We start from the raw sequence: 16,781 nt of genomic DNA on the forward strand, positions 1-16,781 counted from the left end.
CAGTTTTTAGGCTAATTTGGAGTTTAGCTAATATTTCAGCTACATGCTAGCTTCTTTGGCTAATTTGGGCTTTTCACGTTTTTTAGGCTGTTTAGTGTAGCTAATATCTCGGCTACAGTACATGCTAGCTGTTTTGTTGTTTTTTTCAGTTTTTTAGGCTAATTTGGCATTTAGCTAATATTTCAGCTACATGCTGCTTTGGCTAATTTAGCCTTTTTCTGTTTTTTGGCTATTTTTAAGTGTAGCTATTTTTTCAGCTACATGCTAGCTGTTTTGGCTAACCTATGTTTTTTTGTTAGGCTAATTTGGCACTTTGCTAATATTTTTGTATCAACTTCAGTGTTTTTAGCTGTCAAATTCATCTTACAACATTCACACTAGCGTTATCGCAGGTAATGCTATATATCTAGTTCAGAATTATGTTAAAAAGTTAGTTTTAAAAATGTTTTTTTTAGAGTGATCAACAAATGTTTATCCTGTTTGGCCTGTGGCCTAAGGTTTTGGGTTTTGGCCCCCTGTGTGATTGAGCTCAACACCCCTGTAATAAATGAAACGCCTCTTTCCTTGTTTTCATTTAAATAAATATGACTATTGTTTACCTCAGCACTGTCAGATTAGCAGATCGTCCACCTGTTGTGCCACTTTAATCCACTTAAGTGACAAGGGATTAGTAGTAAAGTCAGCTCACTGATTCACGAGTCTCTCTGCATTAGGAACGACTTAGCTGCAAAAGTTGTTTCACTTCTAGGAATTTATTACTGGGAGATCAAGCTGTGGGAAAAAAAAAGTTTCCGTCGCGTCTTCAGACCTGCGAGACGCGACGCCGCCGTCCTGCTCACACAGGTTATTTTCAGCTGCAGGTGGATTAGATTTAAGGAAAGACTTAACGGGGTTCCTGCTCTTCAACACGCTCCTGCCGCCGTCATCACAGGGAAGTCCCCGCTCTGCTCCGCTACACCTTTAAAGCACACATCAGATGCTGGGAGACAGCAGCCGTGTAGATCAAGATTATTTCAGGTCATCTGTGGGTCATCAGGTCACAAGAAAAGTTCAGTGACCTTTGGAAAAAAAAAAAATCTGTTTGGATAAAGGAAAAATACTTTTAACGTACAGACCCACTTTGATTAAATTGATGTTTTTAAGATTTTCTGATGTATATTAACAACACTAATCTTAAATTTCTGAGTATTTTGGAGAAAATACGTAGATATATAGAATATGCTGGGTGGGCGACAAGCTCCGCCCCCTTTTGATGCAGACAAATAGATCCATGAACGTCTTTGTTTTCCTCGTCTGAGCTGGAATCTAGACGGCTCTGATTTCGCTCGCCAATTTTGTTGCACCGCTGATGCTGGGTTGGAGGTGTGAGGAGCTGTAAGCTAGAGGGAGGGAGTGTAAACAGATGGGTGAAGGGAAGTGGGGGCGGAGTTTGTCCTCACTACTCAGAGGTGAATTTCTGGTGAACTCCTGCCACTCTGCAGAAACTATGTCCTAAAAAACATTTTTTTATTCATTTTTAAGCAAAAAAAACAGCATAATCATAATTAATGGACCACTGGGAACGCTTTGAAAATAGATCTAAAGATGATCAGAGTGGGGCTTTATAAATTGCAAAAGCTTTAAGTTGCTTTCCAATTTGAATTTTGCAGTTTATCCTGTAATTTTTCATGTTTTTTTAGACAAATTGGATGTTTTTTGGTGTTAATTTTTAACCTTCGCTCCATCAATTTGCAAGATGTTAATATGTAGCGTGTCCACATTTCACTTCTTTTAAAAGTTTAAGTTTGAGAAAAATAACAAAGTTACTAAACTGACTCTACTTTTTCTGTCTCACCAAACAGATGAAGTTACTGAAAAAGTAAAATAAGGTCTTTTAGACTTCCTCATCAACTAAATAGTTTATCACAATATAAAAACGTTTTTTAAGCACTGATTTACTTTAAAAACAATGAAAATATATAGTTTTTTTTTTTTTGCTGAGGTTGTTAAAATGAGTTAAAAATAATTTTCTTATAAAGTCAAAATTTTAAACAAATTATTTTTCTGTATAAATGCTTTTGGCTCAAAACAAAAATCTTTCATACTTTATGTTGCAATAAAAAAAATCTTTAACCGTTTAATGAAAAGTTAATTTTAAATAAAGACTTTATTTTGATGTAAACCCTGATTCAAGTTCTTAATTCTCAAATAGCTACAGAGGAAAATATGTAAAGAATCTGATTATTTATACATTTTACGAGGAGACACTTCAGTTCCAAACATTGGTTTTCTTTCAGACACGAGAGCATAAACGCTCCTTTAAATAAAGCCGTCAGGATTTATTGATTGAATCCCCAATAAGCTTCAGTCGTGGTTTTTGATGCTGGAGCCAAACGTTCCAACGGAAAACCGCCGGTTTTCCACTGATGCTGCAGGAAGGTCAGCTTTAATCCCGCCTTCCTGGAATCTCCTGCAAATACGGCAGAGGCCTTTTTTTTCCACGGCAGACTAACAGACTTACGGGAAAGAGAGGAACTCTGCAGGAATTAGTCTATTTTTCGGAATTGTCGAGAAGATGAACTGATTTATTAATGCTACAAAACTTTAAAAAGCAGGAAACAATTTCCTGAAAGAACTTGGAAAGTTTTAAATATTTCAAATGAGCTGCAAACCATAAGCAGTTAAACTAGAAAAAAATCTTTAGTATGAAATATTTTTGCACCACTAAGTCCAGAATTATGATTTTTCCACCTAAAAATTTAACTTGAACAACATTTAGGCTTTTGAAAGCAAACATTTGCTGTCGTCATGGTTACTCTTTCCAAAATGCCCAAATTCGTAACAATAATCCCTTTAGCATTTCTGGATCAGATTCCTTTGCTGGAATCTAAAAATGCATCTTGAATTAAAATATTGCAGTAGAAGAAGAAAAGTCAGAGTTTAAAGCTACAAAAAAGCCTTTTTTATTTCCTTCTATCTGAGGTCCTCTTGAGGGTGAGATGGTTTAGAAAAGACAGTTCAGGCAGATGCTGCCTTCAGGTTTCAGAGGACGGAGCGCCTCCTATGAAGGCGGTAAAACAGGTCCGGGGGAAACGGCGCAGCAGGTGGGCGGAGCTCAGGAGTCCAGCCGACATATGGGGCTGTCATAGACCATCTGCAGGTTGACCTTGTGTCCCACCAGCTCCCTGATGTTGTTGATGCCGTATTTGATCATGGTGGGTCTGTGGACCAGAGGAGAAAGGTGGGATGAAGAATGACAACTCTGAGACAAAGTTCAGGATAATTTGCCATTTAGCCAATATTTTAACTGAATATCAGCTTTAGCGTTTCCAGCCATCAACTTCAGCGTTTCCAGTCATCAACTTCAGCGTTTTCAGCAGCCAAATTCAGCTTACAGCATTCACACTAGCATTATCACAGCTAATGCTATATATCTAGTTCAAAATTGTGTTAAAAAGTTAGTTTTGAAGTTCTAAAAATGTAGTTTTAGAGTGTTCAATAAATATTTATCCTGTTCGTTCCTCGACCTAAGGTGTATTTTATATTCTGCTCCTTGTGGGATTGAGTTTGACACCCCTAGTCTACAACTTCTGCTCATCTCTTAAATTCTGTCAAATAGTGACTTTTCTCTAAACAAAAAAAAAAAAGATTTTTGCCATCGCTGATGGATGTGTGGATGACGACGTCTTTTTCACTGTTTCCTTCTTAGCTTGAGAGTTCAGTAACAGTAAATGTAACCCAGCAGCGTTTAATGCCGTTTAAGGCCTAGAGCTGTCCTGCTTTAATCAGTGCGTGAGGTCAGGTCGGGACTGCTCAGAGGTCACGCTCTCAGAAGGATTTTAACCGTCCAAAATAAGAAATGCAGAAGAACAAACTGCAGGAGCTGGATGAGAATCCCTCCTGGATTCAATCTGAGTTATTCTTCCTCTTGTTCCACCTGCTGTTCAGCTGAGTTCTATAAAACTGACTGCATTGGTTTGAAACCTCCGACGGCAGTAATCCTCTTTTAAGCGGGTCAGGTTAGACTGGATCAGGCTCTGCAGGTCTCCGCTCACTCACCTCTCCAGAGACAAGCCCCAGGCGATCACCGACACGTCCTCCGGCAGCCCCATGGGCAGCAGCATCTCCGGCCTGAAGACGCCGGAGTTTCCCACCTCCACCCACTTCTTCAGCCCTGCGGAGAGGAGAGGAGTTTTAGGGGAGGAGACGGGCGAGAAGCTGCGAGCTCAGTCGTTTCCACGGAGACGATGCAGTTTAAAAGTGTTCCTCAGAATCCTCAATGAAATAATCATCAAGCCACAAACATGAGACTTTATCCTTCTTCAAGAGAGAGGAAAAACCTGGTTAAAGGTAAAATTTAAAGATGGACTCTCTGTTTTGGTTGACATTAAGATGATTTGACGTACGCAGACCTGTAAATATGCTTTATCCTATCAAAAACAGTCAAAATAAAACTTACTTCTGATTTTTTCCAGCTCGTTTTAGATTTTCCTTAAAAGTTATTTCATATCAAACAGATTTGTTTTATTATTTTACTGTTCAAATATTCCAAAAAATAGTAAACATTCAGTTATTTTAAAAGAATAAAGACATGATTTAGTCAAACTTAATAATTGAACTTGATATAAAAAAAAAAAATATTTTTGATGCATCAAAATACAAAATTCTTTTGTCAGATTTAATCACAAACATTTTGTTTTTTTACAAGGTGTGCATTTAAAAAAATAAATACATTTATAATTTTAAATGCACCCAATACATTCAATTAATCAAGCTAAATATTTAAATTCCCACTCCAATCCTCTGTTGATCTATTATCAAAGTGCTCTTTTGGTTGTAATTAGGCAGTATTAAGCCAAAACCTGTCGTTTTTTAGGACATAGTTTCTGCAGAGCGGCAGGAGTTTATCAGAAAGTTGTGCACAGAACTGTTGGCGCAGACCAACCTCGTCCTTTTCCTATCACCCGTACAGAGCTCTCCGTTTCAGCTACGTTCACTCCATCTTTGGCCGTGTACATTCAAACGACCACTTCCAACGACAAATCTCTAAAATGCGAGTAAATGTTCAGGCTTCAGCGAGTAAAACTCTCATGTAGTTACGCAAATTTTTAAGACATCTTTTGGACTTTATGTACATCAAACGCACGTTGAAAGTTAAACCAGGTTGACCAATTACAGACTCTGATTTGATGGTGACAAATGGACGAATGTCTCTGATTTATGGAAGTGGAAATCATTTGAAAATTGATCATAAAGGAGAAATTAATAACTTAACGTTTATTATCGGAATAGAGCTGTGTAAGAAAAAAAGCCTGGATCAAAATTCAGACATTTTGCACCACGATTCTTTTAACTGTAGGTGGCTGACAAGCACTAGAAAACAGTAGAAAAAGAAGAAGCCCATCCCTGCTTGTTCAGTGTGAACACCGTAGGCAAAATATGCACAGTATGTATACAGCTCAACAAATAAACTCTTTTTCAAACAGCATTTTTTTAAATTTACTCCTAATTCATATTGATATGAACAAAGAAATGCTCAGAAATGCCAAATTAAGTTAATTTTTTTTCATATATGTCCTCCATCATCAGAATAAGGCCTCATTCATGTGCTAAAAACACCAAAAATGGGATTTTAATCTGAGTCTATAAATCTTTTGACAAAAAAAAAAGGTTTGAAGAGTAACACAACAGTAAAGTTGGAGGTCGACGCCACTTTCAGCACAAAATTGAAGAATGCAAAAAAAAAAAAGGGGGCGGGCTGAGCGGGGGAGGTGTGGTTTGGATCTGGGATTGACAGTGAGGTTATTTTGAGGTAACAACGTTACAAAATCAACGATGGGCGTGGCTTTTATCCTGGGGCTGCTGAATATGATGACATGTAATTTCTGAGACCAGCCGACCAATCACAAAATTCGACTGAAATATCTCCTTTCACCCTGTAGGGGCAGCACACTGACGGTTTGTGACTATTTTTAGGAATTAAACAAGTTTATTTTAATACATCAAAAATGTGGCAAAGACAGCACTTTTAAAGCTTCATTTATAGAGATTAACGGTCAAAAAGTGGATTTAGTGTTTGGTTACCCTTTAAGAATCCACTTTTAGAATGTTTTACTTTAGATTAAATAGAAAGTTATGCGAAAATAGTTTTTGTTGTTATGAAGTAACATGAAATTGATTCTATAGTTTTAGGTTTTTTTGTTTTAAATGTTTCTGATGTCAAATAATGGACAGAACCCCCCTCACCTTCATGGTAGCTGAACACCTCCATGCTGGGCTCTGTGTACGGATTATATGCAGGTTTGAAGCGCAGCTTAGTGATTCCTGAAAGACAAACCAGACGTTTGTGAGTCCAAGAAGCAGATCCAGAACCACACCTTCCATCCATCCCTGGAGGCAGACCTAGTTTGGTGAAGAACTGGTGCAGGACGCCCATGAGGTCGCCCAGCGTCAGCCCGTAGTCGGCCACCACCCCCTCGATCTGGTGGAACTCTGCCAGGTGGGTGGCGTCCAACGTCTCGTTCCTGAAGACCCGATCGATGGAGAAATACTTCACCGGAGTGAACTTCTCCTGGAGGAAGAGCGGGATCAGGATTCACACGGAACTCACATCGAGATTCGTGAAAAGCATCATTACAGCCGTAAACGCCGTTCTGCAGTTTATAAAGATTAGCCGTGACTTTTGCAGAGCAGCTTAAACAGGAAGAAGGTTGAAGAGTCAGACTTTAGTTCCTGGAAATTTTTTTATTTGTCTGGGCTGGAATTGGTCTGAAGAATTTCTGTAATAAAATCCATGACGGAACTTTAGCTTTGAATCTTATTGAATTGTTTTATTACGAGATTGTTTCTTTGAGGTTTAGAAATAAAGTTATTTCAGGTTTTAAATGAAACTGAGGACATTAAGAACAGCGGGTTTATCCCCTCACCTGATTGGTCATTTAATGAAATGCTGAGAAGTGAAGCAGCAGCGGTAAAGCCTGTCTGAAATACTTTCAAACCAGTACAAAATTAAGTATTTCTGTAAATGGAATTAAAATGTAGCCACAGAAACGCATGAAGCTGAACTTAAACTCCATAAAAATTGTTTAAAAAAAACTATTCATGTTTTGTTGTCATCTTCATTTAAGAAAATAAAAGCTTTTGTCCCCTCTGCCTTTTTCCATCATGATGAAAAGTGTTTAAATGATAAATGCATTTATTCACACGAGTGGAAGTAGAAATAAAGTACATAATCACAAAAAAAAATAAATAAAAAAAAAAAAACCTGAAACCTCTGGACTCAAATATTTGTTTTTCCTTTTTGGTTTTATTTGGCTTCAGTTTATTTAATTAAAGGATTGTGTTGGAAAAATTATTACAAAAGATGGATTTGTACAATATTTCTTTTTACTCAATATTAATACTTTCATATTTTTTTCATTATCAAGCCATATATAGTTAGAATTATGCATTTCTATGTGTACTTTAGTCACTCCTTTCATATTTAAAATAAATTATAAGATACAAGAAATCAAATGAGCTTTTTGGCTTTAATTGGTGATTTTAATTTGTAAAATCTGATGAAAAACTTTAAAAAAAAATAGTTTAAATAAGTTAAAACAAAATTCAGAGAGAAGTTTAGAATTTTGGTCAAGAGGAAACACTTTGACTTCCTGTTTTTAAACAAGTTTAAAAAAAAGATTTAGGTTTAAGCAAGTGACTGTATATGAGAACTGGACAGAGTGAGTGTAATGTTATCCATAGAAAATGGATTATTTCTAGTTGATTGGTCAGAGTCATTGTTTCTATGGCAACCACTCCCACCAATCAGGAGCGAGCTTGTTGGAAGTCCACACCCCTACCGCTTGAAAACGGGCTCTGAGGAATCTGTAAGCCCACCGACTTTTATCGAGGCATTTGATTGGTCCGTTTAGAAACTTCAATAACTTGCAATGCAGAAAAAAAAATATCGGGGAAAAAAAAAGAGAATTAGGAAGAAGATCAGAGTAAGAATGATTAGTCTGACTGAATGAGTAACAGCTCTCTATAGAAGTCTTCTTGGAGCCAGCAGGTACTTCCTGTTTGGAACACCAGGGAGTCCAGTTCTCATATACAGTCGATGATGTAAGAGGGTCTTTGGATCTTCTCTGGAACATTCCTTTTTAAATCACCGTTATCCACGCTGTCCTGGCTTTCAGAGCGAATGAGGTTTTGGGTGGATGTGAAGGCCGTGCAGACGGGATTATGGGACATGTGTTCCGTGGTCATACCTGCTGTGCGAGCTTATAGAGCATGCGTGCGCTGACAGCTGTAGTGTGAGTGCGGAGGATGTTCTTCTGAGCCTCTTCCATCTTCCAGTCATATTTGTACCTGAAAGCAGCAGAAGCGTAAGGCGGCTGAGACTCAGCAGCGTGAACGCAGGAGCTGCCTCACCCTTGAGACCCGTAGCCCCCCTCTGAGTGGACCCTCTTCACCCTCTCCAGGTAGTCCTGGGGGAAGTCGTGGGCGAGCGCCGGATCTAAAAAAACATTCACCACGGTGACTAATTTAGCAGAAGCGACCGCAGAGGGCTGTGAGACGCTGGATCACCTGACAGGAAGAAGGTGTCGTGCTGGTCTCGGGCGGGGTGCTGCTGCGGCTGGAACAGCGAGTCAAAGTTCCAGAAGGAGCTTTCTATGAAGTTATTTGTGGGCATCTCACTAAACCTGTGGTGAGAAGAGAGTTTCTTTAGATCTGTTTTTTGTTTTAAATATTCCCCTCTTATGCAGCCGCTCACCCCATCTCCAGGAAGATCTGCCTGAACTGTGTCCGCACCTTCATCAGCGGGTGCAGGTGACCGCAGTCTGGAGCCACGCCCATGGCCTCAAAGTTGTAGGGTTTAAACTTTCGGTCCTTCCAGCTGCCTCTGAAACACACGAGCAGCAGTGATGGAACCGACTTTAATCTGCTGATGAGGGCGTCCAATCACGGTGACAACCAAGAACTGGAACTTTGGGACATCTGGATCATGATTTTAGCCAAATCCCCAGAAGAAGATCACTTTATCTCCATTTAAGCCTCATCCTTCTTAGAGCATCATTATAAGCTGTATTGATGCATCATTATTGTGTTTCAGATCCTCGGTTTGTTCCATCCTGCCTTTAGGATCGAGTCCACATCTTTGGACCTGTCCCCATTTGTGGATGGTAGTTTGTCTGCGTCCCCGGTCTGAGGCCCCGCACCGCCACGGGCTGACGGGGGGGCAGGACGGGACACGCCTCATTTCACTTAGTAATTCCTGAAGAGACTTACGTGGCAATCATCTCAGCGGTGAGCTCCGTCTCCTGTTTGGTCAGGGTGGTGCTGAAGGAGCTTCCTCTGGTGATCCAATAAGACTTCACTGTGCTGGAGACAAAAGAGATGAACCAATAATGTAACTGTCGACTAATCGACTATTATAATAGTTGACAAGCAATTTAATAGTCGATTAGTTATTAATTTATATTATATGGAATCAAAGTGTAGTAAAGTTTAAAGTTATAATGGCGCTCTGATACATTTTTGGACTATTTTAGCATTCATTAAGGTGTTTTACGCTATTTTGAGTTTAGCTAATATTTCAGCTTCATGATAGCTGTTTTGGCCAACAGGCCTTTTTTCAGTTTAAGCTAATTTAACTTATATTTTAGCTGGCTATCAGCTTTAGCGATTTTAGCTATCAGCTTCAGTGTTGTCAGTGGCCTAATTCAGCTCACAGCATTCACACTAGCATTATCACAGGTAATACTGTATATGTAGTTTTTAGTTAGTTTAAAGCTACTGCAATATAGATATTCTAGCCTCTAGTTGGTGTCATTATGATAGAAAGTTGCACGTCTGACTCGGTTTTCTTACACTTTTAGTAAGTAAAACTGCTGCAACAGGAAGATCTTATTTTGAAAGGAACTAGTGTATACTGCTGTCAAAAGTAAAGAAGTTAAAGTTGTCATTTAAATAAAAAAATAACTCTTGTACATATCTGTGAGCTACATTTTATAATGAAATGGCTTAATGGGCACATAAAATTAAATAGTGTATTTTGGTTTGAAATGGGACCAAATGGCTGTTTTGGTGTTAAAAGTTGCAGATCTCTGAGTTCATGTATCAGTTGCGGTCAAATTGCATTAATTTAGTCAGTAAGTAACCTTTAATCAATAATTTAGTCAAAGAGAAATACAGTTAACCTGCTTTTGAGAATAAAGGAGATTTATGTTGTTTGGAGCTCAAAAACTTTCATTAAATTATGATATCTATCTGATCAACAGAACTGACTTTACTTTCTCATGCTGATGAATGCAGAATAGAAGCAATCATCGTGTCTGCAGCTTTCATATAACAAATAATTCTCCAAAAACATAAATATAATCTCAGTTCATCCATCGAGGTCGTGGCTCCTCCCCCTGACTGAGAACGGACAGACGTAAACGTAAAATGTCAACGGTTTTCTGAATTCAACGACAAGAGCGTCCGTCCACCAGTGGCCGAGGTACGAGCCAAAGCTTCTGGAGAAAAGAGGATTTCGGTGAACGACACAACTTACATAAATACTCTGGTGATCTAACACCTTCATCCAAACGCTGCATCCACTCTAGATTACATCTCCATTTTTGCGTAACGATCAGACGGATCCAGACTCTGTTGAAGAGCATTTCCTTAAAACACTGACCTGTAACTGAAAGATTGACTTGATACGCCGTTCTTTAACATCATCGTCTAACATTTACGGATTTTTAGAATCTAAATCCAATATTTTCCCAGACTTTTCATCTATTTAACTGATATACATCCAATTATACAAGAGTTTGGTCAATACATTATATAAAAGACATTATTTCTTGTGTGAACTAATAATTTATTCTTATTTATACTTTTTGGATCAGAAATTTCTGTAAAAAGAAGAACACTTCTTCTAAAACAGCTCCCACAGTGAAGCACGGTGGAGTGAGTATAATGTCGAGGATAATCAGGGGAAACGAGATCATAAAAAATAAAGAATTGGGATGATCTTTAAAATAAGAAATTAAAAACAGGCACCAGTTTAGCTGTAAATAAAAATGTTTTAAAAAAAATTTAAAATGTTTCTTTTAATCTCAAGAAGTTTTTTGATGCTTCCATGAATTAAATTCTTAAAGAGATTTTGCTTTGCAAGATGCAGAAAACTGATTTAACAAAAACACGTATAAATAACTGAATTCCGATTGTGGTTAATCAGTCTGATTGTCAATCGTGTTGATCCTTAAGTGTTTGTGAACCCATCCGTCGTTTTTGTTGACTTTCCTGATGGGTGTACAATTCCCGAGGCTGTGATTGGCTGCTGCCTGTGCGACTGTTTTGGTGTTTGACAACACTAAAGTAACTGCCTAAAAAGGCTTCAATATACTGGTTTGCAATTTTCTGTATTTTAGAAATAAAAGATTTAAAAAAAAACTTTTCTAAAAAAACGTGAGTAGTAGGCAGTGAGCTACTCATGGGACACTATAGCTACAGCTACAACACAGAGTTGCTCTAAAGAACTCAGGGATTAATTAAAGAGTGTCATCTTTAAAAAAGATCACTAAATGAGAAGTCTACATTGACAGAATTAATTAAAAATAAATGTTCTAAATGTACAGTTTTGTGTAAGATTTCATATTGGGATTATATAAACAATCGTGATTAATTGCAATCACCAGGTTTGCATTAATTAGTTAGATTTTTTAATTGATTCCCGGCCCTAACACAAAAACACGCTAAATTTAAGGACAAATTCATGGCAGCTTGACTGAGCTTAAGCCAGTTTTTACAAGTCAAACATAAATTTATAAACTCAGATTTCTAGAATTCCATTGTAATTTGTCGGACCTCCTTAAGGTCTGTAAAATGTGAATATAGAGGTGAAAGCTGATGGTGAAAATATTATTTAAAAAGTCTTCATTTGGAGGTCATGAAAGACATCAAATGAACACCTGATTATTGTTAATAAACAAGGTTAAAAATGATTCGTAGATGCTTTGAACAGGTTAAATCAGACACATTTAATCATCACTTTTACTTACAGTATGTTTTGAAGGATTTTCTTTTAAAAAAAATCAGATCGTGTTAAACTGACGACGGTGGTTGAGAACCGCCATCGCACAAAAAAGAAAAGAAACTGTGCAAAAGTAAAAAAAATCTGCAAACAAAAAAATAATCAAAAAGAAAGTATCTGCAAAAAAGCGATTGCAACAAAAATAAATAAAGTATCTGCAAAAAAAGTGATCCGTTGTAGCTTTCTTATTTGCATCGTTTTTATTCGCAGTTACTTTTTTATTTTTGCTTTGACCACTTTTGTGCAGATATTTTTTTTTTGCTGAGTTTGTTTCTTTGTTTACAGAAACTTTATTTTTTTCTTTTTGCAGTTTTCCTTTTTTCTGCTGCGATGGTGGTTCTCAGCCACCACAGTTCTTTAAAGAAATACAAAGATAATCCTTAGACAAAATAAATAAATTATAATTCAAATTCTAGTTTATGCAATTTTTCTATTTTTTAATGCCGTCACTGATTTGTGAAGTTTTGCACAATTCAACCCAGAGCTTCACTTTACAGAGACGAGCCAGATAACAGGAAGAAAAACAGAGCAAACTTTGCTCTCAGTGGAGGAAATTTGTCATAAACTGTATTGATCTTATACTTCATTTAATCATAAAACTCTCTTTAGAAGAACCCCGTTTTCTGGATTTTCTTTCCAGTTGTTAGTTTGTCTGCAGCTTGATAAAGTGATCCGATTCTTCGTGGACTTACACCTCAGCGAGCAGCTTCCTCTTCTTCAGCTCATTCTTGTCCTTCTCCTCCAGCGCCGCTCCTCTCTGCACCAGCAGCAGCTTCTCCCTCACCTGGTCCTGAATGCTCTCCACCTGAGGCACGAGCACACCTCATGAATGAGCTGGACTCACCGGGGGAACACTGTCGGGGGGGTGAGCGTACACTTGTGAAGATCCTGGGCCCCCCCTCGTGGGACTTGTCCACCCGGATCCACTTGTTGGACATGGCCTTGCTGAAGCCGATCTTCCCGAAGGACAGTTTCTGCAAGAGACCAACACCTCAGGGTTTCTACAAGTTCCTTCAAGTTAAAACATTTCCAAGAACATGTCAAAAATTAAATTTTCAGATTTTATTAATTTATTCCCATGTAGTGGTCTGTGGCAGTCAGCATCTAGGTACATAACAACTGGTTCTTCAGCTGTTCATTTAGATTGATCAAAAATAATCTTGGTTGAAAGATTATGTTTTTGACATGAAATATGAAACAGAAGATTCAAGCAGAACAATTTATAAGGCTCATAAATCCAAATTCAAGACTCTTTAGGTGTTATTTCACAGTTCTTAAACTTCTTAAGAGTTTAAGAACTCGTGGGAACCCAGAGGTTCTGGAGACTGATGAGAAACAAAAGCATGCAAGTATTTCTGCAAACTTCAGACAAGATTTGACCAAAAAAAAATCAAAAATAAAAAAAAATAAAAAATAAAAATAAAATCGCAGTTTATCCCCTTTACTGCACGCTGCTGACAAAATGCCCCCCAAAAACAAAAATAAACTGGGAAGCTTTTTTTTTTTTAAACTCCCTTCAAATACAAGCTTTACTTTTTTCTATGCTTTCCCCCCATGCTTATAATTCTGACAGAACAAACAGCAATCATTAGAGCTCTTTTGGATCCTTTTTAACCTTGCAGAACCCAGGAGCAATTTCCTTACCTCTTAAGTTAATTTGACTTTTGTTTGTTTTTTATTGATTTAGGGTCCCAGCAATAACAGTGGACAAAAAATAAACATAAAAAAAATGTGACCCCACAGATTCTCTAGATTTAACCTCTTAAAACTTTGTGACATCACATTGTAGGTTTTGCTACCACAGTGGTTACTTTTGCTTAACAGTAGCCCCGTGACCATGTGTGTGCAGGTTAATTCTCTGATGAATGTGAGCAGAAATTCTGTTTGGATCTCACTGGAACAGCAGTTTATTTGCCTTAATTCTTACTGAATTAAAAATCATTGTGTTTTAGAACAAGATTAAAAAATAATATTTGTTGAAGTCAGAGGTTCTGTCCTCCATGTAGAATCTGAACTACAGGAGGAGAAATACTGAATAGAAATGATGGAGGATTAGAAGAAGTGAGTGATGGTTGGAGCAGGAAGGCAGAAAAACAGATGGAGTTTGCTAAAGAATACAAGTGACTGATTTTTGCAGAAAAGACAAGAACACAAGTGGTGGAGCAACAATGTATTTGACAGCTCCAGATTAATTTGCACTAATAAAGAGAACAGCTTAACTCTAGCAGGCTCACGTCCTCACCATGAGCTCGCTCTGCGGCAGACCCTCCGGGGGGATGGAGCTGAACACCCGGGCTTCATGGCTGCCCTGCTCGGCTAACTCCGTGCCCTCTTCGGTCAGCTCCCAGTGCTTGGAGGAGCGCTGCTCGGCTGAAATAACCTGAACAAAAACAAACCAGCGTGTTAAAAGTTTATCCGAAGGATTGCATCAGTCACGCTGAATCCTGACAGCCTCAACTTCCGGTGACTGTCAGCTGGGAAAACTCACGTCTCCGAGCGACTGAAGACTCTTCACGGCTCCGACGATGACTTGGTGGTCTACCCCGATTCTGCTCGCTACATCCAGGCTGTCCACGCCGCCGTCCGCCTTCTCAACAAGCTGCAGAAGCGCCTCCACCGATCCGGCGTCCGCCATGATGGGAATGCGGGGCTTGACAGAGAACGGAAATGACGTAGCACGCCCGGAAACTGTGTGAAAAGATAAGTCACACTGCCCTCTAGTGTTGAAAGTGTAAATCGCAAACACATTTAACATTTTTAAGTCACTGTTGAGAGTAAAATTACACACAAAAAAGAAAAAAATTTGAATCAGAAGAACAAGGATTTTAACTATTTCTTTTTTTCTAAAAAAAAAAAACACAAAAAAGCACTTTTAAAGAGACATCCATTGCTCATCATTTCCATTTGAAATCTTGTTTTTCTAAGCTCATACGACACTGATGGGATATTTCTCCTCTTATTTATGTGGTTTCGTCTTCTTCCACCATTTACTCCAAGTTGATTGCATTACCTTTGTAATGTTGCAATGTTGATCCATTCTTCTTACACGGAAAACAGGATACAACTATGATGCTCACAAAAATTAAAGAAACACTTTTTTTTATTGGTCCTGGCATGAATTGAATTAAACCTGTCTGATCATTTTCTTGTTGGTTAAGCAGCTGAGGGCCTCGTTAATCAATTTCAGCTGTATTGGTGTTCATGAATTAACAACAGGTGCACTTTAGTGGCAACAATTAGAAAACCCTCAAACAGGACTGGTGTTACATGTGGAGATCATTTCAAGTTACTCCCTCTTGATCTTTTTTGGCTGGTTTTCCACTCGTGGTGATTTTGGCTTGATAATTATCTCTACTGGCAGTATGAGGAGATTCCTTAACCCTACAGAAGTTGCAAAGGTTGTCCAACTTCTCCAGGATGGCACATCCACACGTGCTGCAGCAAGAAGGTTTAATGTGTCTCCCAGCACAATCTCCAGAACATGGAGGAGATTTCAGGAGACTGGTGGTTATTCTGGGAGAGCTGGACAGGGCCGTAGAAGGTCCTCCACCCCTCAGCAGGACCGATACCTGCTCCTTTGTGCAAGGCTGAACAGGCTGAGCACTGCTCGTGCCCTACAGAATGACCTCCAGAGGGCCACTGGTGTGAATGTCTCTACCCAAACAATCAGGAACAGACTTCATGAAGGTGGCCTGAGGGCCCCACGTCCTGTAGTGGGCCCTGTGCTCACTGCCCAGCACCGTAGAGATGCACTGGCATTTGCTCAAGAACACCAGAATTGGAGAGTCCACCACTGGCGCCCTGTACTTTTCACAGACGAGAGCAGGTTCACCCTGAGCACCTGTGATAGACGTGAAAGGGTCTGGAGAAGACAAGGAGAACGTTATGCTGCCTGCAACGTGGTTCAACATGACAGGTTTGGTGGTGGGTCAGTGATGGTCTGGGGAGGCATATCCATGGAGGGACGCACAGACCTCTACTGCCTAGGAAATGGTGCTCTGACTGCCATAAGGTATCCAGATGAAATCCTTGAACCCATTGTCAGACCCTACGCTGGTGCAGTAGGTCCTGGTTTCCTCCTAATGCACGACAATGCCCGGCCTCACGTGGCATGAGTATGCAGGCAGTACCTGGAGGATGAAGGAATTGAAACCATTGAATGGCCTTCACCATCCCCTGACTTAAACCCAATAGAACATCTCTGGGACATTATGTTTGGGTCCATTAGGCACCGCCAGGTTCCTCCTCAGACTGTACAACAGCTCAGGGATGCCCTCACACAGATCTGGGAGGAAATGTCACAAGACACCATCCGTCGTCTCATTAGGAGCATGCTGCCACGTTGTCAAGCATGCATACAAGCTGGTGGGGGCCACACAAGATACTGGAAAGCATTTTGAGTTGAAGAAATGAAGTTTTGGAAAAAATGAACTAGTCTGCCACATCTTCATTTCACTCTGATTTTATGGTGTCTACACAACTGAGCCTCTGTAGGCTGAAAACTTTTGTTTCTATTAAAAGACTTGGCATCCTTTTGTTCCTGAGACACTGTCCTTCTTTAAAGTGCTCCTTTAATTTTCGTGAGAAGTGTATTTTATTTAACAAAATGTAGCTTTTCCTCAAGTTGGAAGAGATTACGTTTTTAGTATTTTGAGGTATTCATTTCCATCTTTTTTGAAATACATGTTGAGCCTGTCTGCAGCCTTTCACTGTTTCACCCTATAATTTTGCCAAAAAA

The 16,781-nt window shown here is 39.0% G+C and overlaps 1 protein-coding gene across 2 annotated transcripts; it reads right to left on the bottom strand.

Annotated features, from left to right (window-relative positions):
- Positions 1–2,543: 2,543 nt before the first annotated feature.
- Positions 2,544–15,209, bottom strand: farsa (phenylalanyl-tRNA synthetase subunit alpha). 2 transcript variants are annotated; one of them, XM_024290768.2, is made up of 14 exons: positions 15,054–15,209; positions 14,532–14,693; positions 14,286–14,423; positions 12,919–13,017; positions 12,736–12,848; positions 9,250–9,342; positions 8,735–8,863; positions 8,548–8,663; positions 8,392–8,476; positions 8,229–8,328; positions 6,382–6,550; positions 6,226–6,303; positions 4,039–4,153; positions 2,544–3,200 (listed from the first exon to the last, which is right to left on the bottom strand). In XM_024290768.2, exons 1-14 carry the CDS (start codon positions 15,078–15,080, stop codon positions 3,095–3,097), a joined length of 1,530 nt encoding a protein of 509 aa, XP_024146536.1. In that variant the 5' UTR covers positions 15,081–15,209; the 3' UTR covers positions 2,544–3,094. The 2 variants fall into 2 exon arrangements, with proteins under 2 accessions (XP_024146536.1, XP_024146526.1); XM_024290758.2 differs by having other exon boundaries at positions 14,532–14,731; positions 15,054–15,160.
- Positions 15,210–16,781: the final 1,572 nt, after the last annotated feature.

This window comes from Oryzias melastigma, linkage group LG23 (genome assembly GCF_002922805.2).
Source record: "Oryzias melastigma strain HK-1 linkage group LG23, ASM292280v2, whole genome shotgun sequence".
NCBI lineage: Eukaryota > Metazoa > Chordata > Actinopteri > Beloniformes > Adrianichthyidae > Oryzias > Oryzias melastigma.